This window comes from Chamaea fasciata, unplaced genomic scaffold (assembly GCF_029207755.1).
Source record: "Chamaea fasciata isolate MVZ Bird 193981 ecotype frontalis unplaced genomic scaffold, bChaFas1.0.hap1 SCAF_2, whole genome shotgun sequence".
Taxonomy (NCBI): Eukaryota; Metazoa; Chordata; class Aves; order Passeriformes; family Sylviidae; genus Chamaea; species Chamaea fasciata.
The window spans coordinates 77476294-77503946 of NW_027094087.1; the positions used below are offsets into that span (position 1 = coordinate 77476294).

The following is a 27653-nucleotide window of genomic DNA, read 5'->3' on the forward strand; positions in this document are numbered from 1 at the left end:
TAACAAGAAAAAGCCACGTTTTTCCCAGATTGTACAGAAACCAGTACATCACAGTTGTACAGCACAATTGGTTGGGTCAGGGGGACAAGAGTCTTCTTTATGTATTTTTTCCCAATTTAAATGCTGCAATAATCACAATACAGGTCCTTTGGATATTTTTATAACGCACATAAATTTTTTCCCCCATCAGAAAACTCAGTTTGCATATAGTTGCAAGTTCTGCATTAAAATGCTTGGCAAAAGTCACCTTGACAGTAACTGCTCAACAATGGCTCCAGTGTAGGTGTGCTTTTCCTGGTCCCCAACAGCCCCCACATCCCCCAAAACAGACACACACACACACACAGACACACACACACAGAGGCACAAAGACACACACACCCAAGTCCTACAGTCACGCAGTGAATGGAAGCGGAACTCAAAGTGCTTAGAATGTAAAATTAAAAATACAATTTTAAATGTAACTCCCTTATATTCTCTCAGTATTTCTTGACAGTACCTTTTAAAACTAAACATGGTTTAAAAATACACCTTTCCAGTTCAGAAAAAAACCCCATTGCAATGCAGAGTAAGAATAATCTTTACATTTTCTCCAGCAATTTCCTATTTGTCTAGAAGCACCAAGTTATCCGATCAGCTTCCCCTGTTTACATGCAGTAGCCTACTAAACCCGTTACAAGTCAATATTCAGTAGGAGTTGTGCTTTACTTTGCAGACATTTAAATCGGTTTCAGATATTAGTGCAAGAAAATTTGTCAATTCAGGGAAAAAAATAAATTAATCCGTTCCTCTGCCTTTCACTGACCGCCATTATCATGCACCAAGGCAAAGGGTGTAATAGAGGGAATAATTAGACCCCAGACCCGATGTGCACATGCAGTTTACACCTGGTGCAAACCCAGTTACCTGCAGCAGGCTGGGGGGGCCAGGAGGACACTGACTGCCTGGGGAGGAGTCTGCAGCTCTGGGCCTACAGGGCTTCAACACTAGCGTCAAGGCTCCTGGGTTGGGAAGGTTACAAGAGCTCCTGCATTTTAATAACAAGGTATTACAGCTTTCCTGGAAAGGTTACCGAGCAACACCTGCTTAGCACTATGTCTTCGGCCAGGCCGCGCCACCTCCCGTTTCTATTCCCGGCTTTCCCGTAGGACGTAGGAGAGGCCGTGCTTCCCCGAGGAGTCGTAACTGTCATAGTAGGGGAGCCCGACCCACTCGGGCGGGTACGTGGCCGTGCTGTACACGAAGCACTCCAGGACGCCGTCAGCCTCTCCCATGCCACCCTTCCCTTCCCACTCCACCACTTGGATTCTCATCAGGGTGCGCTGGTACATGTCTGGGCAGCCTTCGAACTCATCCAGGAACTGCAGCATCTGCTCGTCGACAGAGTAAATCTCCCCAGCAATGTGGTGGCCCGTCCCCGGGATGTTCAGCATGTAAGGAATATTGTATTTCCCTGCAATCACCAGTGGGTACTTCTCCACCGTGCGGCCCCTTCCTTGGAATTTTGCTAGGCCTTTGGCCGTGTTGATCATGTGCTTGTAGTTGGGCTGGCCCTTCTTGAGCGTGCCGTAGACGAAGACACGGGCCATCGTACTTGCAAAAGCAGCTGAAAGACAAAGAGGTGCGTTACCCCCAGTGCCTGGAGAGCCATGGCCCTGCCAAGACACCTCCTACACAACAGGCTGTTCGGGCACGTGCAAAAGGGGTCTCATAGTCCTATACCAGATTTAAGTATCATATTCGAGTATCTTGAAACTTTTCAGACAACTACTACATCAGTGAAAAACAGAGACCAGGAGAAAGTCAGCCTTTTGCAGTTCTTTGCTGTTAGCAAATTACATTCTCTAAGGAATCCCAAACATCGGTCAACACATCCCTCACTCCCACGAAAAGCTCTGAATCCTTCTTAATTTTTCCCTCTCACCATTATGGGAGCTGTGCTGCAGCAAGTTTGTGGTGTCGTGCTGTGACTCCCCAAAAGCAAGTGTAACCTGGTGTGGAGTCATCTCATGGATGTGCTGGTGGATTTGCAATAATGCCAGCGCCGAGGTCCTGCCTGCTGAGTGACAGACAAATGCTGAACAGCAAGCTGTGAGGAGAAACTGGAAGCCAGGGCTGCTGGCAGAGAGACCAGGTAAGGCTGTGTTCCTCCCCTCTTCCCTGGACAGACACCCCAAAGTGTTAAATCACCTCAAGTAGCTGGTCTGCATATGTGTGAGCCCCCTCTTGAAAGCAGACCCTGAACAACCATTTGTTTTATCTGTGAGCATGAAACACCCAGAATTGGTTTAAATGGGATAAAAGACTGGCTTTACTGAAACATAATGGGGGGGGAAGGTACCTTCAGAGCTCCTGCATTATTTTTTCACACTGTGCCCTGTTTGTGCTCCATCATTTCTGTAGGGTGGAAGCAGTTCTTGCACTGTGATGTTTTCCTACATTTTACCTTTGGTCACTGACTGGGCAGAGCCTGCCTCAGCCACAGTCACCTGGCTGGGCCAGACACCCAACATCAGAGGAGCCCGTGCATCTCCTCTTGGAAAGAGTGTCATTAAATACTGTATTTCAAGTTTGAGAAATATTTAAAAACAGAAAGGAAGTAGAAATTTAATCTATTTTCTGCAATTTACTCTTATTTTAGTAAACTGTAAGGTTAGGTCAGTTATCCAAAAGGGTGTGTTGCTGGCTGAGAACGGTGTCATTTAAAAATCTTCAGTAGCTAAGCAATTTCCCCTTTGGTGAAGGAAACAGTTTGTATCAAAATACAGCTTTCCAAGCAAAAACAGTGTGTGCCTTCATTTACTGGCAAACTGCTTTCACTTAGGGGAATAAGAACACACTGATTTTTTTCCCTGCATTTTATCAGATATACTTCAGAGTAATTTATCCTTCATGACATAAACGAGTTTTTTTTCTTGGATGCAACTCATTCCCTCACAATAAAAAGAGCATTAATATTCAGTTGGCCCGAGTCTCTTTTATAAGAAAAATCATTACCTTTCAGATTGTGTTTTGAATAACAAACACAGATCCTTCAGGAAGAAACTTGTCCCAGTGGGGATTGAGAAAGGATCAGAGTTAAGCATTGAAACATGCAATTAATTCCCATTAGGGGATTAGGGCACTCGTGTTCACTTTGAATCAGAAAAATGAATTGTGAATTAAATTGTTCACAACCAAGAGGTTACTTGTCAGAGTTAATAAGTTAAAAAATAAAAAGGGAAACCTAAAACGCACATAAAAAGCTTTATAGTGAGTGGTGCATCTGTAAGAAAAAGATACGCTTCATTTCCATTAAACAAAAGCCCTGTCCCTACTGTACAGCTGGAGATAAGCTTCCAAAAAGTTCACAGAGAACAGTGTCACCATTTCCTGAATCTGGTGAAAACAACCTCCCTGTTTCTGATGGCACAGCAGCTGGCTGTTGGGACACATCACCCATTTAAAGAAAGGCCCCCATCATCCCAGTGCAGGGTCCACAGAATTCAACAGCAACAAAGGAACTTGCTAACCCAGGTTTGGGCAAGTGTTTCTGATTTAGCCTTTGAGCAGATTGATTCAGCAGGCAGTTCAAACAGAGATGGAGTGAGAAGCTGAAGTTTCAGCCACAGCTCCCTGTGGCACTTCTATGCCTCACAGTGGCCCTGTCGCTCGTGCTGGATGGTCTGAGCACAACTTCTATTAAAAAAAAAAAAAAAAAAACAAAACAACAACAACAACAAAAAAACCCAAAAAACCAAAAAAAACCAAAAAAAACCAAAAAAAAAAACAAAAAAGCAAAGCCCAGCCCTCCAGCCAAGGAGGGATTGGAATAAACTTGGTAATAACATTTTCTGATCACTGCTCCATATAAATAAGACATACACAATTTTCTGCGCAATAAATCTGGTCTCCAGTGTGCCTGTGTTGCGCTGCAGAAAGGCTGTAGATGTATTAGCATCACTTAAAGCACTCACAAATCCTGGGCTTGAAAAGAGTTTTAGCCACCTTGTGGCAGGAGAGCACAGAGCAGAATTGTCTTTGAGGGTCATTTCACAGGCCTTCACTACCCAGCTGAAAAGAGTTATAGACGGCACCCCCTTGCTGAATCACCAACAAGAAGTTGCCTTTTCTCACTTAATCCAATTTGACACTTCCTACCTTCACTAAACCACCTGAGAGGAAAAGAAAACTCAACAAAAAACAAACAAAAGCCAACAGACTTATACTGAGTATTAGCTGCCAGGACAAAACAAACCCGTTCAGAAAGTACTTTCATGAAATATTCACACCAGAATCATTAAAATTTAATGGCATGGGGAAACACGAGTGAAATTTGTACGTCATCTCTGCAAACTATTTCTTTTAGCTATGAAAGATGACATGCCAGATCGCTTGTGGGATCTGTAACTAGTTGCTTCATCAGGCAAGATGCAAAGATCAGAAAATAGAGGAGCTGCTTCAGCATCACACAGGTAGACGTTGTTGGGTGAAAAGTGGCTCACAACTGGTGCCAGCCAGAAGCGCCTGGGTTGCCGCTGGTAGGGCGGCAGCACTGTATCCACATCCACCCTCATCCACCAACGGAGTGCTGGGTCAGGGCTTTGCTTTTCCCTCTCAAGGCCCAACAGCTCCAGCAGGGTGACAGAAGGGTGGGCGGCCATGGGGCCAGTTGCTGGCTCACTCACCGTGCACTTGCAGATGAAGCTGCAACCAGGCTCTTTGCTCCCACGTTGTGCCCAAAACAAGACCTTGCTTCCCAAGCGGCAGCAGCAGCTTTGGCAAAAACCACTTTTTTTCACAATTCAGACAATTACAGGACCCTACCAGCTTCTTTTAAAAATAAAGCACAGCCCCACAGCCATGCATTATGCTGGCTCCAGGGCTGTTTGCAATCATGCTCGCAGTGGGTTTGGGAGAAAAAGTTTCAACAAAATAAAACCTAACTCAGAAAGTATCCATTTCTCTCACTCCATACAGTAACATTATTTTCCCTTGAGAAAAATTCTCTGCATTGGCTCTGTGACCAGATATAGTTACACATTAATTCTTCAGAAGTTTCTTAAAAACTGTAGGAAACAGGTGAAAAAACAAAATGCCTTGAACTTTAAACTTGAGCCCAGTCTGTTTGAATGAAGGGAGTTTTAAGGTCACTCTTCACTCAATGCTAACTTTCAAGAAGGACTAACATGCCAGAGAGGACTCCTGGGACCGCATCCTGTTGGTCCTTTGATGCTTTCATTTTGTTGCTTGCTATTTTCTTTATAGCACAGACAAGGGCTTCCTGCCTGGGCCGACCCCTTCCCAACCTTGCTGAATACCTCGGAAAGAGTTTATGGCAAGACACCTTTCTTACATTAACCACAGAGGCACCAGCGAAACGATGGCTCCTTTGAAATCAAGAGGTTATGGTCTCCTCGCAGCGGTCACCCGCTCCGAAACCGTGAGGTGCTGGTTTGTGAAAACAAACAAGAGTATTGCAGTAACCAGGGCCATGCTGGATGCTACTGGGCACTACCTGGAACTCCACTTAACCTTCTTTTCAGATTTTCATTTCTTCCTTGGATAACTCACATCTCCAAACCAACAAATACTTCTGTTCTTAAACTGGAGTATCTTGTGAGTCTCTGACAGGAGGCAGAGGGAGGATGCCCTTCCTTTGGACAGGCACAACACTGCTCTCGTGCTTTGTACGCCTTTGTCATCACAACAAACATCTGCCTTTTGTCTGTTTGAAAACATTCCAAATCACTTTCAACTGTACTGCATAGAGAAAACATGTTAGATTAATTTTTATTACTTACAGAAAGAGTTTAATTCCCAAAGTTTCTTTTAAAAGGCCTCAAAGTGACAAACAGATAGAAGTACCACATACAGAAAGATGTGGGGGATGGAATGCAGAACACATGCTGGACACATTAGAGCGATTAACAGGCTAAATTTCGACAGTGCAGAGACAGGAGGGGATCGTCAGAGCATGAGGACAAGAAAAGGTGGATGAAAAAAACAGGTCAGTGGATGTGGACAAACTGAATTGAGAGGAAGGAGGGGAAAGCTGTCACCTCAAGAAAAAAATTTATTAGTAAGTATTGACTGTTTTGTCCTAATATTAAGTCATGTTGTACAAGTTTCACTAAAGTCTTGGAACCTCAGTTCAGAAACCAGTGGACTACAAAACTAATTAGAAAGAGCTCAGGGCAGAGCACTGAGTCTAGAACTGTTTTACTTGGGCCAAGAATGAACCAGCAGGAGTTTAAATAAGAGCTGATGAGATGGGGCATAATCACCTAAAAATATGATTAAGGGTTTTAAGAAGAAGAGTTGATTCTCTGCCTACATGGACACAAAACAAGCCAAAATTTTTTGCACAGCATCATTAACGTGGATAGGAGCAGCTTTCAAATTTTAAGAACCGACAGGCATAAGAACAACCATAACAAATGACCCCAAAAAAGCTAGAGGGCCCAGTGCCCTCTATCTTAGGGTGGTCAACAACAAATACCTCAGCATCAGAGCACAAGAACAGGGCAAGGCAACATCAATGCATTTCCAGACTTGGGTCCAGACCCTCCCCAAGTCAAAGTGATGAGCTTGTACTGTGCAAAGTCCTTTTCTTCCTGTGAGCTCTCACGTCTGCTTTTGTATCAGCAATGGCAGCAGCAGCAGCATGGAAGGCAGCCACAGGCTGTGCCTTTGTGTGTGTGCATGAGGCCAGATTACTGTGGGGTCTTTCCCTGATGCCTGCTTATTTCATCTTCCTGAGTCAGGGGGCTCTGTGCACCTCCTCAGTGATGGCTGACAAGTCCACATATATTTGACAAACCAAGAAGCACTCTTTACTGATTCTCCTAAGGTTTTCTGACACAGGAAAACTAGAACTGAAATAATTAAGGATAGATAAACCGTGTCTGGTTTAAACCAAACCTTTATACAAGGTGAGAAAACATGTCTCCTCCTTTGTTCCCACTCCAGTCTCCCCATGCCTTTTTGAGTGTTACTGAGCAACACACTGATGTTTCAGAAGAACACAGCAATACCTCAAGCATCTTAGTCTTGAGTGCCAACTAAGGTGTGTTTACTGAAAATCAATAAACAGTGTGGAAGCCTTGAAAACTGGAACTCTTGAAAACTTTGTTCAAACTATCATGGATGCTACAGTTATTCCTGTCTTAGAGAAAGGCAAGAGACTAGATGGCTTCTCAAAATCCCACTCAAGCATGGTGGGTCCTTATAATTCAGTTTTAAATACACTTCAATTAATTTAAATTACATACACAAAAATATATCTTCTTTGCACTTTTAGCATAGGTGCTTACACTGTTGTATCTACACAAAAGGAAGAAAAAAAACAACCCACAAGAATGGAGCACAAGCTTTAAATGCCAGACTGCTGTTACAGGAAAAAAGTAGAAAAACAACTTTTGATAGGGCAGTCCTGCTATGCCATGGTGAATTTGAAGTGGTTTCCATCATTGAGATGCAGAACAGAGCCCAGAGTTTCAAACCGCCGACATCCTGAAACTCAGGACAGAGCCTGCAGCTTGGATGGGTTCCCTGCGAGGTCAGCACATTAATTTACATGCCAATACCCAGAGCGGTCAGTTCGCTGTTTTGGACCGAGAAGATCATCCCGGCCTGTGGAACACGGCAAACACTTTGAGTACCTAAGCATGGGAATGTATTTTTCTACACTGAAAGGATGGTGAGAGAGAGAACGGGAAGAGAGAAAAGATGGGGTCTTGCATGGGATCGTGAGGTGCCTTTCCACAAAGGAAATGAGGGAACAGCTGCACAATGATCCTTTGTGAGGAGGGGAGAGGTGCCCAGGTCATGGCCCAGCACCGTCCCTTGGGAGTGCGACTGAGCCTGGAAGGGAGATGTTTATAAAGCCCCATTGGTGAGCAAGAGCATCCTCCCACTGGCAGGGGCCTCTGGCTTGGGAAGCCATCTTATGCCTTTGCCCCTGCTCTCTGGAGCTGCCATGGCAGGGGCTGCAGGCAGGATGAGCTCTGCCCAGGAGAGACCCAGTGGGGTGCCTCTCGGGCCTCACTGTGGCTGGGAGGGCCAGTCCAGCCACCAGCTCCATAGCAGGATGTCTCCCTGGGATGAGTCAAGGTGCCTGAGCCCTGCAGCATCATGTGGAGAAGTCACTGCAACACAATGCCCCTCAAACCTTGCTAAAAACCAAACAAGAGCACGGATGTTCAGGGAACAAAATGTGCTCTGCTAAAATGAGCCAAACAGAAAAATCCAGGTATAAACCTGGGAGCAGTGTCACATGACACTGCAGTATTTTTCCTCAAAACATACATACATACTCCAGTCCAGTATGGCCTAGCTACTAAAACACAAACCTTTGACCAATGTGGCAGAAATTAAACATCAGAAAAACTCAACAGACTGTTTTTTTTTTTCCACACATGATTCCCGGGAAACTATGGGCTGCTTTAAAGGGTCAAAGAAAGGTAATTCATATGCATTTGCTGCAACCACATATACACACACAAGGATTTTTTACACAGAGCCATGCTTTGCTTGTGAAGTGTTAGTGGCCACCAGAAAAGGAGGAAGCTGTACTGGAGGAGCCACCAGACCTAAATGCAAACACAGTTTTAAATATTCCACCAGGAAGGGTACAGATAGTGTGGGATAATGGTCAAGGACATTTGCTCTGAAGCAGAGTCATACAAATTTTGTGAGGTTCAGAAGGAATAGTAGACAATAGAGTATATCTATACACACAGAAGTTACACTAACAGTAATGCTTTTTTATTTGTATGTATGCCCCTAGGTCGCATACCTAGGAATGGAAGGAGGAGGCCCTCCTTGACATTTAGAGGACCAGAGCTGAGGTTACTAAAGGTGCATAGAAGCAAAAGTGGAGCTTTTTTTTTTTTTTTTTTTTTTAAGAAGGAAGTCTTATACCATCCTTTCAGTCTATGAATCAAATTTGTGGAAAAGCACAGTATTTATACTAGTATGGTACTGGGACATACTAGCAACAAAATAAATCAGCTCAACAGGCTGCCCAGGGAACTGGTGGAGTCATCATCCCTGGAGGTATTTAAAAGATGTGCAGGATGCAGTGCTCAGGGACATGGTTTAGTGATGGAGTTAGCAGTGCTGGGTTAACAGTTGGACTCAATAGTAAAGGTCTTTTTCCAAACTAAATGATATTGTGATTCTATTCTAATTCACTACAGTTATTTTATTTGTCTTAGTAATTTAATGCAAGTCTTACATTGGTAAGCTATCTAGGCAGTTTTATTTAATAAAAATATTTTTAAGTGAATTTCAGCTTGCAACTTAATACAAGTCAGAAGTAAAAACCCAATCTGTATCTCAGCAGCGTATCTTTTCCACCATTTTCTAATATAATAAAGGCAAGAAAACACAAACCAAAACAGGACATCAAATCAAAACTACAAAGAACCATTAACAGATGTATATAATTAACTTCAATCCCACTGAGACATATCACTTCTCTTTAGGAATTAGTAACAAGTTTACTACAGAACAAGTAAGTCACAAATCATCATGAAAAGAGAATTAGTGAGTTATTTCAATTGTCCTGATCTTGATTTTTGCTCTCTAAGAATGACTTGCAAATTCCTGCAATGAAGTCTGAAACATACCTCATGTCCTTCCTCAGCAACAGGGAATGCATCCTTATCCCAAAGTAAATACATTTACTGGCCTCCTATCTTCTACACAGAAGAAACAAATACATATTCTGGGGACATCCAAAAAAGCCTGAAATTGCACTTAGCAAGGCACTGGAGTATTTGTTTTCAAATCCATAAAATGTACCAACCAAACTCTCAAATATCCTCCTGCCTGGTAGAGTCAAAGCAAGACAAGAAATCTCCAGTTTGTATGTGTCCTATAAAGAATGTGTTGAATTAAATGTTTATTTTCTGGTAAAGAGTGGTTTGGTCCCTGATGCAGAAACAGGTTCTATAGTCCAATGCAAAATTTAACAGAGGTCTGTAAGATCTGTATTTATTGAAAAATGAGGAAAACCAGCTACACAACCCCTAAAACCTTCTCATGAAGCCACAAGAGTCTCACAAGAATTACTGATGGAAATAATTCCCTATCTCTACGTACACATTTGCAATTGCAGATAAAAGCTATTCTGGTTTAATGATGATACATAGAATTTACTCTAATTCAAGGTCTCCTTGCCAGTTCTCCTTCCAGAATGCTTGGAAGGAAGCTTTAATGAAGGGCATCTTATAGCAGGGGTAAGACTGTAACAGGATTACATAATATTAATCTTAATTTATATGAGCCAATTATTTACAAATAAAATATTTACAGAAATGAAAATGGCTTTAAACATGCTCTGCAGCCTCTCTTCAGTGACATTTGAGAAAGACTTTCTGATAGTAACTTGATGAAGAAAGAAGAACAGAATTAAGTACTGGAAGTAAATGAGAAGGGAATTAATATGCAATGTGGTTCTGAATGCAAAAAAGCCAGGCCAGGGTCATTAAACAACCTACTCTGACAAGGATAACACAGTGGAGTTCATTATTTAACAATCAGTGAAAACATCTCCAGACCAAGACATAGGGAAGAACTGTCTATGAACAAGGAGTAAATTAAGGGAAGATTATAATGGACTATATTAAAATAAGAAGTACTAAGCACAGACAAAAAGTGACCAGTCATATTCCTCAGGAATCAATGTTGTTTTATTTTTTAGTGATTTTACTACAGTAATTAGCTGCGTGCCTACCACATCTGTGTGTGATGCATCCAGAAGAGGATCATTTCATGCTACAGCCACATGAGATGGCCTAAGAGCTGTGTAAGAAGTAAGATGGCTTTTAATGATACAAAGTGCAAGAACATGTGCTTGGGGACCACAGACCAAGAGCCTCTGGGGCACTCATCATTTGAAGGCAATAAAGGAACCAGAATCACTCAAGCTGGAAGGGACACATAGGAATCATGGAGTCCAACTCCCTGCTCCTCACAGGACTACCTAAAGCTAACCCCATATGACAAAGGGCATTGCCCAGACTCTCCTCTATCCCTGACAGGCTTGGAGCCATGCAGCTTCCCTGGGGAGCCTGTTCCTGTGGCCAGCCACCTGCACAGTGAAGAGCCTTTTCCTAATGTCCAGTCTGGACTTCCCCTGCATCATCCCATTTCCTCGTGTCCTGTCCCTGGTCAGCAGAGAGATCAGCACCAGCCCTCCACTGCCCTCCTTGAGGAAGCTGTTGGCTGTGACGAGGTCCTCTCTCAGCCTTCTCTTCTCCAAGCTGAATGTGCCAAGTGACCTCAGCCACTCCTTGTGAGTCTCGCCCTTGAGGCCTTTCACCACCTGGTCACCCTGCTCTGGACACACTCTAATAGCTTTTGTGAAGGATTTTACTTCTACAAACCAAGTGGTTTCCATCTGTGACACACTGCTGCATCGTGAGAGCATACAGAGCAGCTGAAAAGGATCTTTTAAATTTTTTAAAAATAAAATTAGCATTCTAGAGACGTAAGTCTTCCAGGTTACTTTGTGTGCACATCAGAAGAAACTCACATACCTTAAGGCACTGAAATATCTAGGAGAGTGTCCAACTACACCTATCCATCAATCTAGAGCCTGTGCTGAGAAAACCAGCATGAATTAGAAAACACTACAATGCAAAATGCTCTGAATGCCTCGAGCTACATCTTACGATGTAGCCAATTTAGGATTGGAGCAGGTCCCAAGCAAAGGTGATTAAGCCTCCATTATAAATTAGCAAATCCTCTGATTAGCTTTAGTATCTCCCCAGAATAGCCTCCTTGCACACCCCAAATACGGGCCAAAATTTTGAGAAAAGGGGATGGCTAAACTGGTTACATTAGCTGTCAAGAGAGCTGACCAAAGGGGATGCACAGAACTCAGCATGGAAAGGGAAATTACCATTGTCCCCAGTCCATACTGTGGGACATGAGGGAGAAGTAACAATGGATCGCTGTATTCCTGCTTTCTCAGGGTATGCTGTGGAAATAAGAAAACAATTCATACATGCTGCTATTTTACTGGGATCCCACCTTTCCAAATAGGCCCCAAATATCCCGTAGTATGTAGAGTATCCTCCAATTCACTTCCTCATGCTTTTTCAAATTTCAGTGTGAGTGAACAGGGTAAGTAGGACAGGAACAGCAAGTCCCAAGACTTGTCTATCCTTCTAAGTGAAAAGTTTCCTCTTGCATTAGGATCAGCAGACATTTCCAACACCTACTTCTCAGCACAAACTGATACACAATATAAAACCAACTGCTCTTCCTGTCAGCAACTTTGCTCCTACTAAAATAAATTTACAAGCACCACTTAAAATTTATTTTTATGCCACAAATAAAGAGAGCAGCCTCCAGTAAATACAGTCAGCACCATACTTTTAAAAACAGACTGCTTGCACTGAAAGGTCTTGGCTCATAGGAAATGAGTCAAGTTTTAAGAAGTAGTTCTGGATGAACACTGGTACACCCTCACACCAAATGCATTTGACAATGAAAAACTGGAAAAAGAGACGATTTTAGAGATTAACCAAAAATTGTATTTTTGGAGTTAAAATGATGCTACCTGAAAAATATTAAAGATAAGCATTATTCACACAATACTGAAAATGCGCAAAACATTACTAAATAATTCCTTAGTCCAGCCTGGCCATACGAAGTTACATTTCAGCTCTTGAACAAATGTGTCGCTGCCCTCCCAGTGCCACTCTCCCCACCCAAATACTGTGCAGTGCAGCAGACTCAGGCAACTCCCAATGCCCACACACAGGAATAATGTTATTATTCTGAACAGAATTTCTCCCAGACTTGACAGTATCTAGGGACATCTGGAAATCTCAGTTAATTTCACTTCTGCATTTCTTAAGCAAACACTCACTTAGTGATGCTAATTAACTGAGGAAAAATTAAATAATATAATTAGAGAGCCAGATGTAAATCAAGAAACAGTACACTACTTAAAATACAGAAAGAAGAGAAATCATACAACATTTTGTCTTTTTGACGTGATTTAAAAAGACAGGTAATGGTCAAGTGACTTCTGACTTTCAGCACGTGAACATTTCTTTCAAAATAGATAAATTATTGGCAAATTACAAACCCTCACTAGCTCACCGTTTACCCCACAATAACTATCAATTATTAAAGGCATGCTTCTGAATTCATAATGCATTACATTTTTTACTTTCAACACCTGGTGTCACCAGAATAACACCATATATTTCTAAAACGCTCTGCAGTGGTGTGTCTGAGTGTGCTTTGATTTTAGGGCAGCAATACTTCAAAGGAAGTGGAATTGTAGAAAATTATGGCAAGTCATGCACAATTATTTTTCTGTTAATTGATACATTATCAGTTAACTGACAATGGCAGGTCATTTTAAAAATGAGGCTCAAGGTGTCTAAAAGCCTTCATCCCTTAGACAATGTCAAAAAAGGCCTGAACAACGTGAAAATTTTGCTGTATTTCAGTATTTCGAGCAAGCAAAACCTAAATCTTTTTTTGAAAAAAACCACTTTAACTGGTGATTTCTGCTACAGCAGAATTTTGCTAATTGCAATCAATTTTTGTAGGGCCTAATCACCACCTTTCTGTCTAGGGCTGTATTAATTGGTTATTATTACAGTTCCCCTGAGAATAGACAGAGGGGAGCGATTTTGATTGATTATTGCTTTGAGCTCCTTGGATCCCCAAGACACTAAATAAAAAGTTAAATATCACAGAAGATTTAATTAATTTCAGTCTCTCCTTCTTTCTACTCTATCAGCAAAATAGAGCCGATAAAAAATTGACAAATTAAAGGGAAATGAAAAGAGTCAGAACTGGTGACCCTGTATTTTTTTAATGAGAAAGTACATGCATTTATTTGCTCTAATCTTCAGATAATAGGCATAAAAAAATGAAAACTTCCTCAGCTTTTGATGCTTATTCCAGAGCCCAAATGGAGTTATGGCTGGCAGTTAGATTAACTGGTATAAGATTTAGGTTGTGTTATGTTTTTCTTTTAATACAGCATTTCAAATAAATCAGTGAAAGAATCCTGAACTCTTGGGGAAAAAAATAGTCATATGCCTGTTATACAAGAAAGACAGAAAATACTGTATTATAACATACAAATGCAGTATTTCAGAATCAAAAGGTTTAGATGTCTCTATTTTGGCAGAAAATTCTGTATCAGAAAACAAAGGAAGATACGATCAAGATATTTATAATAATTTTGTGAAATCTTACTCAGACTTACACTTCGACTAATTATGCATGTGTTTCCAGAAGTCATACTGTCTTTCAATACTTTTTCAGTTAAGACAGAAGCACTTCCATAGCTACAAGTTTTCAGGTTTTAGTGCAATCACTGTGGACTTCAAAGCTAGAGAAGCAAAGCTAACCCTTGAATACTGTGTCCAGTTCTGGGCCCCTCAGTTTAGGAAGGACGCTGAGATGCTTGAACGCATCCAGAGGAGGGCAACGAAGCTTGTGAGGGGTTTGGAAAACAAGCCATATGAAGAATGATTGAGGGACCTGGGGTTGTTTAGCCTGGAGAAAAGGAGACTCAGAGGTGACCTGATCACTCTCTACAACTTCCTGAAAGGTGGCTGTAGTCAGGTGGGGGTTGGTCTCTTTCTCCAGGCAGCAACTGACAGAACGAGAGGACACAGTCTTCAGCTGCACCAAGGGAAATATAGGCTGGATATTAGGAAGAAGTTTTTCACAGAAAGAGTGATTAAATACTGGAACAGCCTGCCCGGGGAGGTGGTGGAGTCACCATCCCCAGATGTGTTTAAAAAAAGACTAGATGTGGCACTCGATGCCATGATCTAGTTGAGGTGTTAGGGCTGGGTTGGACTCGATAATCTCGACGGTCTTTTCCAACCTACACATTCTGTGATTCTGTGACACAGGAATTATTTTCAGGTGAGTGCATTTCTAGGATCCATAGACAATGTTTGGAGGAGATCCCTATGTGCCTGCAAGGCATTTACTACCTCTAAGCTGATCTGTGGGGCCAGCTTTTTGATGACAGGCTTCCAAATTCCCTAAAAGGAAGATATGCAAGCAATACAACCTTGAACAGTACCAAATAACATCAACCCATATAAAGAATAAAACAGTCATGGAAAGCAGGAAAAAAGCTTAAGCCTAGGAAAATGGATACAAGTCATTAAGAAAAAGCAGCTCTTCTCCTCAATGCTTGATTTAAACAGATGTTAACATAAATTAGTAATTTTTAAAAGAGACAGCCAAAGTCTGGTGGGTTAACCAAGTTAGGTTTTACAGGCAGGTTTTGTTTATTATACCACCACCACTTGCTCGCTTCAGCATTTCAGAACAAACAACCCCCCCCCCCAAAACCACACCAAACCTCCCCCTGCCCCCCCCCCAAAAAAAAAACCCAAAAAACAACAACACAACCCACTCAACATCAAACACCAGTAGCTTTCCGTAAAACAAGGGGTTATTTATTTTACGACTCCCTAGTCCCTTATCCCTTTTGAAAAGGGGAAAAAAAAAAAAAAAAGATCTTAGAGGATCCTTTTCTCCCAAAAGATACAAGTATTCAGTGGTCACTGACTCAGAATGTGTTTATATGCACAGGAGCAGAAGGACAATGGGCAAAGTAATACACAGGTCACAAAGGTTTAGCTGGAGCTGCTCAGCAGAGTGGCCTGATGTGTCCTCCACTGCAAATGACTGCCCAGGCAGACCTAAGAGACACCACTTGGATGGAGATACACACTATATCCAATGTCAGCTCCTATGGAAGAAAGAAGGGATGCAGACCTTTTAGTAATAAAACCTAATTTAGAATGCACACAGACGCAGTTTCCCATCTCTACCACTGCTAAGATGTGCAGATGCTAAAAAGAAATCATCTGTTTTGATCCATACTAGTTATTTGTCTTGACCTTGACTAGTTACTTTGTCAAAAGTTCTAACTTCTGACACTGATAATGCTCATGATATTTCCACAAGCTAGCTAGAAAAACACGATTTAAAAGAACTTATTTAGACAAAAAAAAACCCCAAACAACCAAACTTCCAAAATTGGTTAGAAAGACTAGTTAATATTTATCAGACGTTAACCTCAAACTGGACATATGCTCAGGATTTTTTATGTTAATTCCAGTACCAGGGAAGCACCAATAATGAAAACACTGAATGATGTGCACAAGGCTAATGAGACAGTCACAAGCCCCTGTACAACTGCTGCTTTGTAGCAGCCATTCAGGTAAGGCCAGGACAAAGATTGTGCCAGGAATAACCAACCAGATAAACAAAATGTGTGGAAAGATTGGTGTACCAGCATTTCTGCAGAAAGAGATTTGAAAATTATAATGATCACGAACTCAACACGAGTCAAAAACTGGTAGGGCTGGAAAAAATATCCTGCTCTTGTCCGGCCACAAATTGAGTAGTATGCCTAGCTTTGAGCACTATATGTAAAGAACTGTTATCAGCTGGACAAAGAGAGCAATCATAGGTCAGGAAACCAAAACCTACAGAAGTAAACAACAAAAATAAAGAGCCTGTACTGTGATCACTTCTTTTAGAGAAAAGAGCATCATGCCTTTAAGAATATGAAAGCATACTGAAACAGAAGAAAGCTGTAAGCTTTTTTCCACATGTGCTTTGACAGAAGATACAATAAGCTCAAATTCTGAAGATGGACACTAGAAAGACTGTCTGCTTCCTGATAAGCACGGTGCCTAGGAAGAGCATAGATAACTAGGAAAGTTAGGAATCCTTCACTACTGTCTATTCTCAACAGCAAGACAGCAAACCTCTATCAGAAATAACACTGCAGCTGCCAAACTTGCCTTTTGCCAAGAAAATAAATGAGACAATCTTTCAGCCCTCCTTTAAAAATAAACATAAAAGACAGTTTGAATCACATGCTATACATGGTAAGGAACACTGGACTCATGGAAACTGCAAGAGACTGATTCTGAGGTCTAGTCAGTAGGCTCCAGCTACCTGAAGAAGAGGTTTCTAGTATAGATCCCACTCCCTGTCTCTTTATAGATGTTACATTATGCAATTACTTGATTTTTTAGATTTACTTTCCCAAATAGTAATAATCCTGAAAAGCAAATGAAATGTTGAATTCCCACCCCTTCTTTCTCCATGCAATGCCTCCTAAATACACTTAGAGATATAATCCTGAGGTGCTGCACTGAGTGCTTTCTGACCCCATGAATTTTGCATTGCTTTCTGCACTGTGATCTAGCTTCAAAAGGCCAAACAAGACCAAATGGGACATGGGTTAGAGCCCTGGGGACAAAGGGCATGAATCTAATTTTTCTACTTCCTAGGAGACCACAGAATCATAGAATATGCTGGGTTGGAAGGCGCTGATCAGGATTCTCAAGCAGAACTCCTGGCCCTGCACAGGACACCCCAGCAATCACACCATATGCCTGAGAGCTTTGCCCAAATGCTTCTTGAACTCTGGCAGGCCAAAGCCTGTTGTTAGTCCTGCAGCTGGCTTTGGTTGGATCTGGCACACGCAAGGTATGACTGGCTCAAAGGCCGAGCAGTGCCAGCCCAGCCCTACATCCTTGGCTGATAAAAGCACTGAGGGAAGGCAAAGTGCAAGAACAACCCAAGCCTCTGACACCACAGCCTCAAGTACAGGTGCACAGCTCACCCAAAACATTCCTACTCTGAAACTTCTGCTCCCCAGGTAGAAAGCAACACGCACTTGTGCCTTGAAGCTTCCAAGACAGCCATCCTGGTTTATATATTATACATAAAGGTCCTTTAAAGGGCCACAAAACAACCCTTCTGAGCCCACAAAATAACCATCCCCTGGGTTGTGTCTATTTTTCATCTCAAAAAAACTGTTTTTAGATCACAGATATGACAGATTTGAATCCCAAGTAGTTCTGAAATAACTGCTATTTAATCAAGATTTAAAAATATATAAATTATGTTTCGTTTATAGGCATTTAGGTTTTATTTGTTTATTGACAGCATGCTAGTGAGACACATCACTTTGATATGGAACCGTTAAAAATCTATACCCTCACACAGTTTTCCTCTAAGATGCTGATGTGGCAACTGCAGATAAGAGTCACTGCTATTTTTCTAGACATACCATAAACAATCTTACACATACATTTGTTTACCCACTGCATATGTGATTCACAGGTAAACTGCTGCATGTGCATATAAGTGTAATCCACAGCAGTGTCACAGGTTTTATCAAAAAGAACAATATAAGCTAGTACACATTTCTTAGACAGCTAAGTGATTGTATCATGGTAGCTCAAAAAACATGCTACGAAAGCTGCATCTGCAGCAGCTTTGCCCACAAGACAGAAATAATTAGAGTTGGGATCCAAGCAGAGCTGTCTAAGTAAACCCTAAAATTGTGTGTGCTGTTAGTACTGCAGAGTGTTTCCAGATCACAAAAGTAGAAGATTACTGGGGAGTTTATTCCCATTAAGAGATAAAAATCATCAAGCTTAAGAGTGACTGTTCCACTGTCACTGAAAATATTTCCTACCACTTTTCCCTAATTAAACTCCCAAAGCATCACTACTACCTGAAGTAAAAACTCAGCTGATGGCTTAACGAGCTGGCACAGAGAGCCACAGAGGGGTGGGGCAGATGTCAAAGAAATAATCTGTCTCATATATAATCTCAAAAATTAGCCCAATTGATTAAGTTTTGACCTATCAAATGTCAAACCAAATTACCTGATGTGGCAGGAGGGTCATGAAAGACAAATTATCCTAAAGGCAATGTCATCTGTTCCTTCCTTCTACTATCATACCTACCAGGTCTGGTGTCTGCAGCATCACTCTCCAGACCCTGCTTAAAATTTGGTTGCAGCAACACTGATGGTCAATCTCACAATCTCCCCAAAAAAGCACCCCAAAACCAATCAAAATGTTTGACAAACCTAGAAGTGAAAGGTCAATCGTGGACTTGATTATTTTCCCAGTCTGTCATAAGTCTGAGAGCACAAAGTTACTATATCAAAAGAATAACTACACTTAACAAAATTCAAAACTGAACTGGATAGCCATGTCAATGAACAAACACTTCCTGAGTTCACAATAAGCCTGCAATGATAATAAACCTCTGCTAAAGACAGCTAAAATACAGAGCCTGATTTGAGTTTCCACCTAAAGCAATACTAAAACAGAAATTACAAGTAAGACATATAGACCACAATATGACAAATTAAGGAGACTAAATCATTGTTTTGTTATACAGAAATTAGGAAGAAAATTTTTTAAGTTGATCCGGTACAAAATTAAAGATACTTGATGCTCTCCATTAATATAGTAAACTGTCACTAAGCATACTTAATTAAAAGATATAATAACTACTAGCAGTAAAAGAACAGACTAGATGAACAGATGGATCCAGATATATTTTGACCTAAATTTCTTGATATTTTGACAAGATAAATGAAGGTAAATATAAACAAGTAGAGGAGGGAGAGGAATAACCAGCCAGTCAGTAGATCTCAGTAAGGAGTCTCATACTACAAAGATGAAAAAAACACAATCAAATCCTTTTCTTTCTCTGCTCCTCTGCTTGTCTTCTCAAAGATGTCTTGTTTCTGTTAAGCAGGTTTCCTGTTGCTTCCCATAACCACTTACATATTCACCTTACTGAGAAATTAATCATGCCTGGACCCCAGATAATGAAATAGGGCCCACTGCCTCAGGACAGTTTAATCAAAAGAAATAAATCATTAACCTGTTATATAATTTAAATCTCTAAAAGGTAGATTTTCTTTTATGCTCACTCTCTTGAATTTGACTCCTGCTTGAGATAACAGTTAAGAGAACTGTTTCTATCTGCAGAGTCCAGAGAAGGCAGAGATTCTTCTTTCTGAGCTGTTCATATCACGTTCCCCTTGGGCACTCTCCCCAACCAGCCAGTTCCTAAGTATGTAACTTTGTGTTACTTATCATGTTTGAAATGAGCTTCAGAAAGTTTCAGTAAGATTTGGCCTGTGGCTGGATTCATATCCTGGAATTTTTCATAGCAAGTATACTTGAACCACATCACAGCAAAGACTGCAGCCTTGGAGCAGGTTAGTGGTTTGATGTGTGAAATGTGTGTGTGCATGGTAAGCATCCTGCTGGGATTTATTCCCTACGTAATTTTCAGTTAAGGCAAAAATCAAGCCTGGGGCTCTGCTCCATAAGCTGCGTTCAACCATTCCTCTCCATTCATACAGTTTCTCAGTTATTTATACATTTTAGTAATACAGTGCAGGTTCAGTGCAATCTCATCTAAATTTAGTTTAGTTGTTCTCCTATGCCCATGTCCCTTCCTAATACTTACCAAGCATTATCTCCGCACCTCACAAGCAGCACCTGACCTCAGAAGCACTGCTTCACAGTACATGAAGCCACACTCCATACATGTGCTGTGCTCCATCTCCTCTCAGTGAAAACATTCTGGAACACTGAGCTCACATTCCTACTTACTCATTCCACAGAAAATCTAAGTTTTGATGGCTTCACTAAAAACTGCCTCAAAGAAGATCAATAGCAACTGATATACACTCAAACATATCTGAGAGATTACATTCATTTCAAGATTATGTTTTCTACACAGTAATTTTTAGTAATCTTTTCTCCTCACTTTCCTAGCCTCTGTAGGCTTGTCCCATCCTCTTCAGAGCTCTTATTTTGCCAGAACTAAGTTTGGGCCTAAGATGTTCTTCAAGCCAGTTTCTGTTGAGCACCTGTGCAGGTATGCAATCAGGGGAATAAAGAACTCCAATACCTATTACCTCCTTCCATTCCTGTCAATAAGTCCAAGACCATCACGTCTCAGCTGACAATCATGGCAAGTGTATTTTTTTTCATCCCTCATCTGATCATCTGCACCCAAACTATTATTGCTGAAAACTCTTTTCTTCAGTTGTCTTCAGTTCTTCTATCCACATATTCTGGTGAGTTTCTCTCTCAACTAGTCCTGTCTTCTGATCTCTGAGATAAAAAATCCGAATCTAGTAATTTTCTCTTGAATTTGCCACTATGGATGCTTATGCTATTAAGTCCCTCCTCTAGACTCCTAACATTTCTCCTTTTTTTACAAGCTCTTCACAAAACTCATGAAGGAATTCCCATTTCCCCCCAAGTTAAAACACTAACAAGAACCTGTTGCCACACTGTAAATTTACGTCCTCTCAGTCCAGGCGAGATAGGTTGGCTAAATCCCCACAGTGAGCGCATATTCCAGCACTCCCTTCACATATTGTCATCACAGAGTTTTTGTTATCCCTTAAGCAGAGGGAAACTACAAAAAAACAGAGGCCAAAAGAATGTCATCACAAAAGGGAGGCAAGAGTTAGGCAAGAGGACATCACTAGGTCTACCTATAAAAACCACAGCAAACACTATTCCTCCAACAGAAAACCAGAACAAGGCTTTTATTTCTCACTCACTACTTACAGTCTCACTTCCAAGATCATTTTTCTCAGCAATGTTTTGAAGAAAATTGGTTTGTTTCTGTATTTCTTCAAGCTTTCAGTATTACTGTATATGTGGACTGGGCCTCTCCTGACGGGAAATAATCAAACTTGTTACACCTTCGACCTCTAGCGAAATTCACACATTCTGAGATCTAACCAAGAACAAAACTGTTGCTTACAGAACTTGCAGTGGACAGAATCCAGAGACAATCAAAATGACAGAATGATTTTAGTGGTAAAATTCAGTGTCCATACCCTAGCTTAGTTTAATGTGCAAATTAAACAACAAACACTTGGGTTCAATTAAAATAATTCAGAAAGAACACCATTAATAGGTCTAATGAGCCAGAGGGTAGCATTCATCTTGCTTTAATTTCCTACAGTTCAGAATCTAGGCTGGTCACTCAGGCTTCAGCAGTTGGTGTGAAGAGATTTGAGGTGCATCTCTTGTCAGCAACTACAAATGAAACTCACATTTCAAATGCAAATCTGTCATCATGGAAAGCAGACTAAAGAAGGGGGCAGTGCTGAGGTACAAACTCATGATTCTCATCAGTACTGTGTGTCAGCAGAAACAACAGAACTTTAATTATTGGAAATCCTCCACACAATCTGCCTGCCCACCAGAAGGCAAAATGTATTAACCTGACATATTTCACAAGATGTGTAGACAGCATGTAGTACCTGAGACACAAAGGTGGCAGCAGAGGTACAGGATGAAATCCAAGATATCACAGAATGGGTCAAGCTGGAAGGGACCGCAGGTCTCACCTCCCTGCTAAAGCAGGCTTATCCTAGGGCACATTTTACAGGATTGTAACCAGATGGTTTTCAAGTAACCCCAGTAAAGGAGACTCCACAACCTCTCTGGTCAATCTGTTCCAGTGCTTAGTCACCTGCACATTAAAGAAATTCATCCATATGTTTAGGAGGAACTTCCTGTGCATCAGTCTCTGCCCACTGCCACTCGTCCTGTTGCTCAGCATCGCTGAGCAGAGCCTGGCTCCATCCTTTTGGCACCCTCCCGTCAATACTTACAGACAATGATGAGGTCCCCTCTTAAATGTCTCTTCTCCAGGCTAAACAGGCCCAGATAAGGAAAGATGCAAGAGAGAAACTATAGGAGATTTGAGTCCAGATCAGGTGTAAAAAAAGTATTATGGAGAAGAGAGATGTCTTTTATATAAACATTCCAAAACACTACTGAAACTGTGCATGGTATTTCTACCAGAAAGTAACATAATGCCAACAAACATTCCTAACACTTTAGGAATACTAAGTAAACAGCAAGACTCCTAGACACGTGATGAGAAATGACTATCTGCATCTGCTTTGTCACTAAAAGGAGAGCTACAATCCTGACTGCTGTTGGAGCCAAGACTCAGCCAGAAGTGCAGTACAGCAGACAAGATGATACTGTTTGGGATCCATGTTTCCTCTGACATCTCAATGATTTGCCTTACACTTACCTTAGAACTCATGAATACATCTTGCTGAACAAAGCAAGCAGCCAAGGCAGCAAGCACCCTGCGCTGTATTAATGAGAACACAACCAGCAGATTACAGGGAGTGACAATCTCCCTTTACCTGACACTCACTAGACCACACCGACAATACTGCACCCACTTTGGGGCCCAAAACAAGAAAAAATATGGACAAATTGCAGTGCATTCAGACAGCCATGGGGCAAGAGTACTTGCCTTGTGAAAAGCAGCTCAGGAAACAGCCTTTTCAACTTGAGGAGAGATGGCTTTCAATCGACCTAATAGCAGTCCTGTGGCTATCCAGGAAACACGGACAGGGTCTTCACAGCAGTACATGCCAGAGTTGAAAAGCAATAGGTATAAACCAAAATCAACCAACTTGATTCAAGGAAAAGGGTTCTCATGATACAGACAAAAACTGAAGTAAGCTGCCCAGAGGTGTTGTGTAGTCTCTATCCCTATAGGTTTTCAAGACACGTTGGATAAAACACTTAGCAACCTGGTCTGGCCACACAAACAATTTGCAAGCTGCAAGTGCCATTACTTGCACTGAGTAAGGAGGTTGGACAAGTGACTCCCCACGTCCCTTCCAACTTGAATTTGCTGTGATAAAAGTTGGGGGCTGCATCAGGCTAGACAAAATGAGGGGAGAGAAAGAAGATAAAGAGACTTGCAGTTACTTTGGTATTACCTGATAGCCTGTATTTTCCAAATTGCAGCATTGTTCTAATACAGCTACTCTCACACAGCTGAAACCTGCTTCAGCACAGGTAGGGTGATCTCCGTTTTATTTAGTAGGAACCCACAGACTGGAAAAAAAGCAATGCTTGAGGAAAAGGATGAGAAAAAGCAATTCTACATAACCAAGAACTTCTGTCAGAATGTCAGTAATACAATGGTAACTCTGGCTGTTAGTAAAGGTCATGAGCAATTACAGTCAAAGCACTGCAGAGAGGTGGTTATGTAGGTAATTCCAAAGGAAAAGAGGTGTCTTGTATGACAGAGAAATCAGGAGTGACAGTGATATCGGACTTGTTTTCTCAAGATATTAAGAGCGAATAGCTGACACACTTTAAGAAATCACAGTGGCCAAGACTCTTAATGTAACGGCCATTCTTCAACAACACTGTAATGGTAAATCAATAGGACGTGATATTACCCGTGTACAGTCTCTCCTTCTTTAACATTAATTGGAAGTGGGGAAAAGAGAGCTGTATCTGACATGGTCCATAAAATGTAATTAAACTTTTGCAGTGAAAAAGAGCAAAAAATCCTGGATAGCTATGGATTCTGGGTTAAGACCAGTGATTTACTACTGCCTGAATAGTTCAATTTCTAAAGAAAAAAAGGCATTAAACATCCTCTTTAGAGAGACAGAATGGAAAGGGTATTACATTTGCTAACTCAATGACATGACCGGGTCCATCCATTTCCCCTATCTCTTACTAAATTATCTATGTAATACTTACCCTTTCTGTCAGAATACTGCAATGTATCTATGAAAGATGAGAAAACAAAAGGTAGCATCAGTTCATATAGAAAATGTGCTCTGTTACAGCACACGCTCTCTGCTTAAGCAGTTCACATCACTTAAAATGCCATTTAAGTTTGACATTCAATTCTACTTAAAGGAGTTATGAAAATTATTTGACCAGGTTCAAGTTCAAAGAACTTTCAGAGTATGAGAAAAATACAAGAAGACTTGAATAGGAAAAGTGCATTGCTCTGAAAATGAAATGACAAAACCCGAGTGAAATGTAGTGTCTTTTTCTTCCACCAACAGTAACTGTTAATAGCATTCACGATTATACAGAAAAATAATTTTACTCTCTAATCCATTAGAGAGTAAAAGTGCACCAGAGCTAGCATCATAAGGTAAATGCCAGAATCGACCCCTGGAATTTGCTCTCTTATTTCACTCCATGACACCTCTATGACTTTACCTTTGTGCCTGTACTTACACTTGCATATTCACAAGGTAGATAAGGCAATCACATAACCTCATTTCCCTGAAGTTCTCCAAGAACAAACACAACCATACAAAAAAGAGAAGCAGAACTGGCAAAACCTGTGGTTACATGAGCAGTCAGGTGAAAGTAATCTTCAAGAGGAAATTTCCTTTAAAATAGACAGTTGGGTTACTATTGGGATTTATGAGAATGTACGGACAGACTTGGAGGAATGTTGGTTGGATGGGACCTTTGAAGGTCACCTAGCCCAGCCTCCCACTCAGAGCAGGGCCAAAGCCAATGCTAGATGACACTTTCCAAGGGAAGAGGCTGTATTCAGCAGAACAGTGGGTGGCAGAGACAGCAGGATGTCTGGTGCAAACCAGGCCTTGCTAGTGCCCTCTGCTCTCTGGAGACACCTAGATTTCCATGTCAAACATCAGCCAAGGAAAGCGTGAACTGACATGGTAAGCCTTTCTAAAGAATAAAAAGACAGTGCAGTAAAGAAAGCACTAAAAGCAATGTTTCCACACTGAACGATAGGAGAAAATAAGCAACAGAAAACTAATGACACGTATGAAGTCACCAAAAAGAAAAGCTCTAAGGAGTAGATGACATGACACGTACCAACAACACGACATGCTTTCTTCCGTGAGGGAGCCAAGCTGTGTTCGGTATTCCAGTGGTCCCAAAACAAACTCATGAACAAGCTCAAAGAAACTCGCTTGCAAAGCTGATGGCAGAAAACCACGCTAATTTGGAAAGTGAGGAGCAAACAGGCTGCAAGAACCCAAGGAGAATGAAGTGTGATGCACATATCAAGTAGTTAATATTTGTCAGCAGTCGGGCGCAGATTTAAAAACATTAACAATGCACAGAAAGGTCATTTTTTGTTTTGTTTAACATGTAACCTCTCTGAAAATTCAGGTTTTGAGACAGACAGTAAAAGATACATCTGTTCTATTTAGCATTTATTTAACCACGGCAGGAGAAAGCTACACTTAAGTAACAAGACATGTTAGTGTTCCTATGACTTTGACAGCTACGATGGAGAGAGGGCAGGAGATGAGTGCCAGTTAAAGATAAATATACTACAGAGACAGTCTAAGTTTTTAAGACTTGTCTCAAGAGGAGGGGAGAAGAATGATGAAATTTTGCCCATGTTCTGTTCAGAGATGTGAAATTTAAAGCTTCTTTTAATGGCCTTTGTCACACAATGAACAACTTTAATTGTCAAGAAATTGCTTTTCCAGGTTGACTGCCTGCTTAAGCTGGAGAGTTTATAAAACAAGTCCACTCCTCACAGAGCCCTACATGAAACAACTTCGTCATGGAGATATTTACAGTTGTGCTGTTGTATGTTCAGCTCTATAGAAGTTGCTACCTTGATATTTTCAAAGCATGGCAAAAATTAAAGAACCAGCAAATTAAAAAATACCTGAAGCAAAAAATGAGGAAGTTAATTGTCTGGAATTAACACAGATATGACTAAATGAACCTTAACCCAAACCCAAAAGACTTAATGTAACTCTATAATGGAAAAGGATACAGAACAGGTGGTGGACGAATGGCAAAATGAAAAGCCAAGGCGGATTAATAGAAAAAAAAAGAAAGAAACACCCCCTCAAATATTCTGGTCCAAGCAATAGGGGCAAAAAGATAAGCGCTCTGAAATGTTATTTTTAAGGATATACAGTCATGGAATGATTTGGGTTGGAAAAGGGCCTTAAACCGTCTATTTTCAAGCCCAACCGTGGGCAGGGGCACCTTCTGCTACACTCTGCATCTATGATACCTGAACTCTTTCCTTTCTCTTTTCCCTCTAGTTTAGGTACTAGCTCTTCGAACACCCATCACTAACCCATTACAAGGGTAAAGGTATGTTACTAAAAGGACTATTTGCATCATAACGAACACTTCTGTTTGGAGGATGCGCCTGAGCACCCGGAGAACGCAAGGTGATCACCCCCTTGGCCGGTCCAGCGCCAGGAACAGCCCTCCCTGCACTCAGCTGGATCACCGACGGGCTGCCCCTGGCACACTGAGGCGCTGCTGTGCCCTTGTCCCACGGGCACCCGCGTCCCGGCCGGGGGCCCTGAGCCGCCCCCTCGCCGCCAGCCGGGCCGGGCCGGCTCCCACGTGGCTTTGGGAGCGCGGCCGGGGCCGCAGGGCGCTCCCCGCGGGGCCGCACGGCCGGCAGAGCCCCTGGCCGCCGCCGGCCCTCCCGCAGCCTGTGCCGGCACCTCCGCCTCCCCTCAGCGCTTCCCCGCGGCATCACGTGTGGAGAGAAGGGCCCGGCCGCCCCGCCCCGCTCTGCCCGGCGCTCTTCGGGGCACTCACTCGCCAGCGCTGCCGCTGCCTCCGACCCTGCGCTCCCGCCTGCGGCCTCCGCCTTCTGCCCGACCCGGGGCGCCTCTCCGGGGAATAGGCGGCGGGGCGGAGCGGGGCGTGGGGCGGCGCCTGCCCGCGCTCCTTCCCCTGCAGACGGGCAGAGCGGGCCTGGGGGCGAGCTGGGTCGCTGGCCGGAGCCGGCCCGGCTGCCGGAGGGACGGATCGTGCTTGGCGGGAGCGCGGACAGGGCGGCCAGCCAGGCGCGGGGCCGGGAGAGCCGGACACCCCGCGGCCGCTGCCAAAGCAGGAGCAGCGCCCGGCGCTCCCGGGAAGGGCCGCTCCCGAAACCCGCGCCGGGGCCTCGCCTCCTGGAGGCCGTGATAAACGTGCGTCAAGCTGTGCAACATTTGGCAGCCAATCCGGCCTATAGAGAACCTTTAAAAAAACCCTTGT

The 27653-nt window shown here is 42.3% G+C and overlaps 1 protein-coding gene across 5 annotated transcripts; it reads right to left on the reverse strand.

Annotated features, from left to right (window-relative positions):
* Positions 1-27286, reverse strand: GGACT (gamma-glutamylamine cyclotransferase). 5 transcript variants are annotated; one of them, XM_066176409.1, is made up of 3 exons: positions 27210-27264; positions 24390-24416; positions 1-1606 (listed from the first exon to the last, which is right to left on the reverse strand). In XM_066176409.1, exon 3 carries the CDS (start codon positions 1587-1589, stop codon positions 1128-1130), a length of 462 nt encoding a protein of 153 aa, XP_066032506.1. In that variant the 5' UTR covers positions 1590-1606; positions 24390-24416; positions 27210-27264; the 3' UTR covers positions 1-1127. The 5 variants fall into 5 exon arrangements, with proteins under 5 accessions (XP_066032506.1, XP_066032504.1, XP_066032505.1 ...); XM_066176407.1 differs by lacking the exon at positions 24390-24416 and adding an exon at positions 25497-25649 and having other exon boundaries at positions 27210-27237; XM_066176408.1 differs by lacking the exon at positions 24390-24416 and having other exon boundaries at positions 27210-27286.
* Positions 27287-27653: the final 367 nt, after the last annotated feature.

What these genes read in the sequence shown, in the direction of transcription:
- GGACT (XM_066176407.1), bottom strand. Translation starts at nt 25,572, where the DNA reads ATGAGTTTGTTTTGGGACCACTGGAATACCGAACACAGCTTGGCTCCC. An exon ending in GAAAGCATGTCGTGTTGTTG is followed by an intron (nt 1,607 to 25,496) that starts GTACGTGTCATG and finishes TTTGTCTTTCAG; the next exon opens with CTGCTTTTGCAAGTACGATG.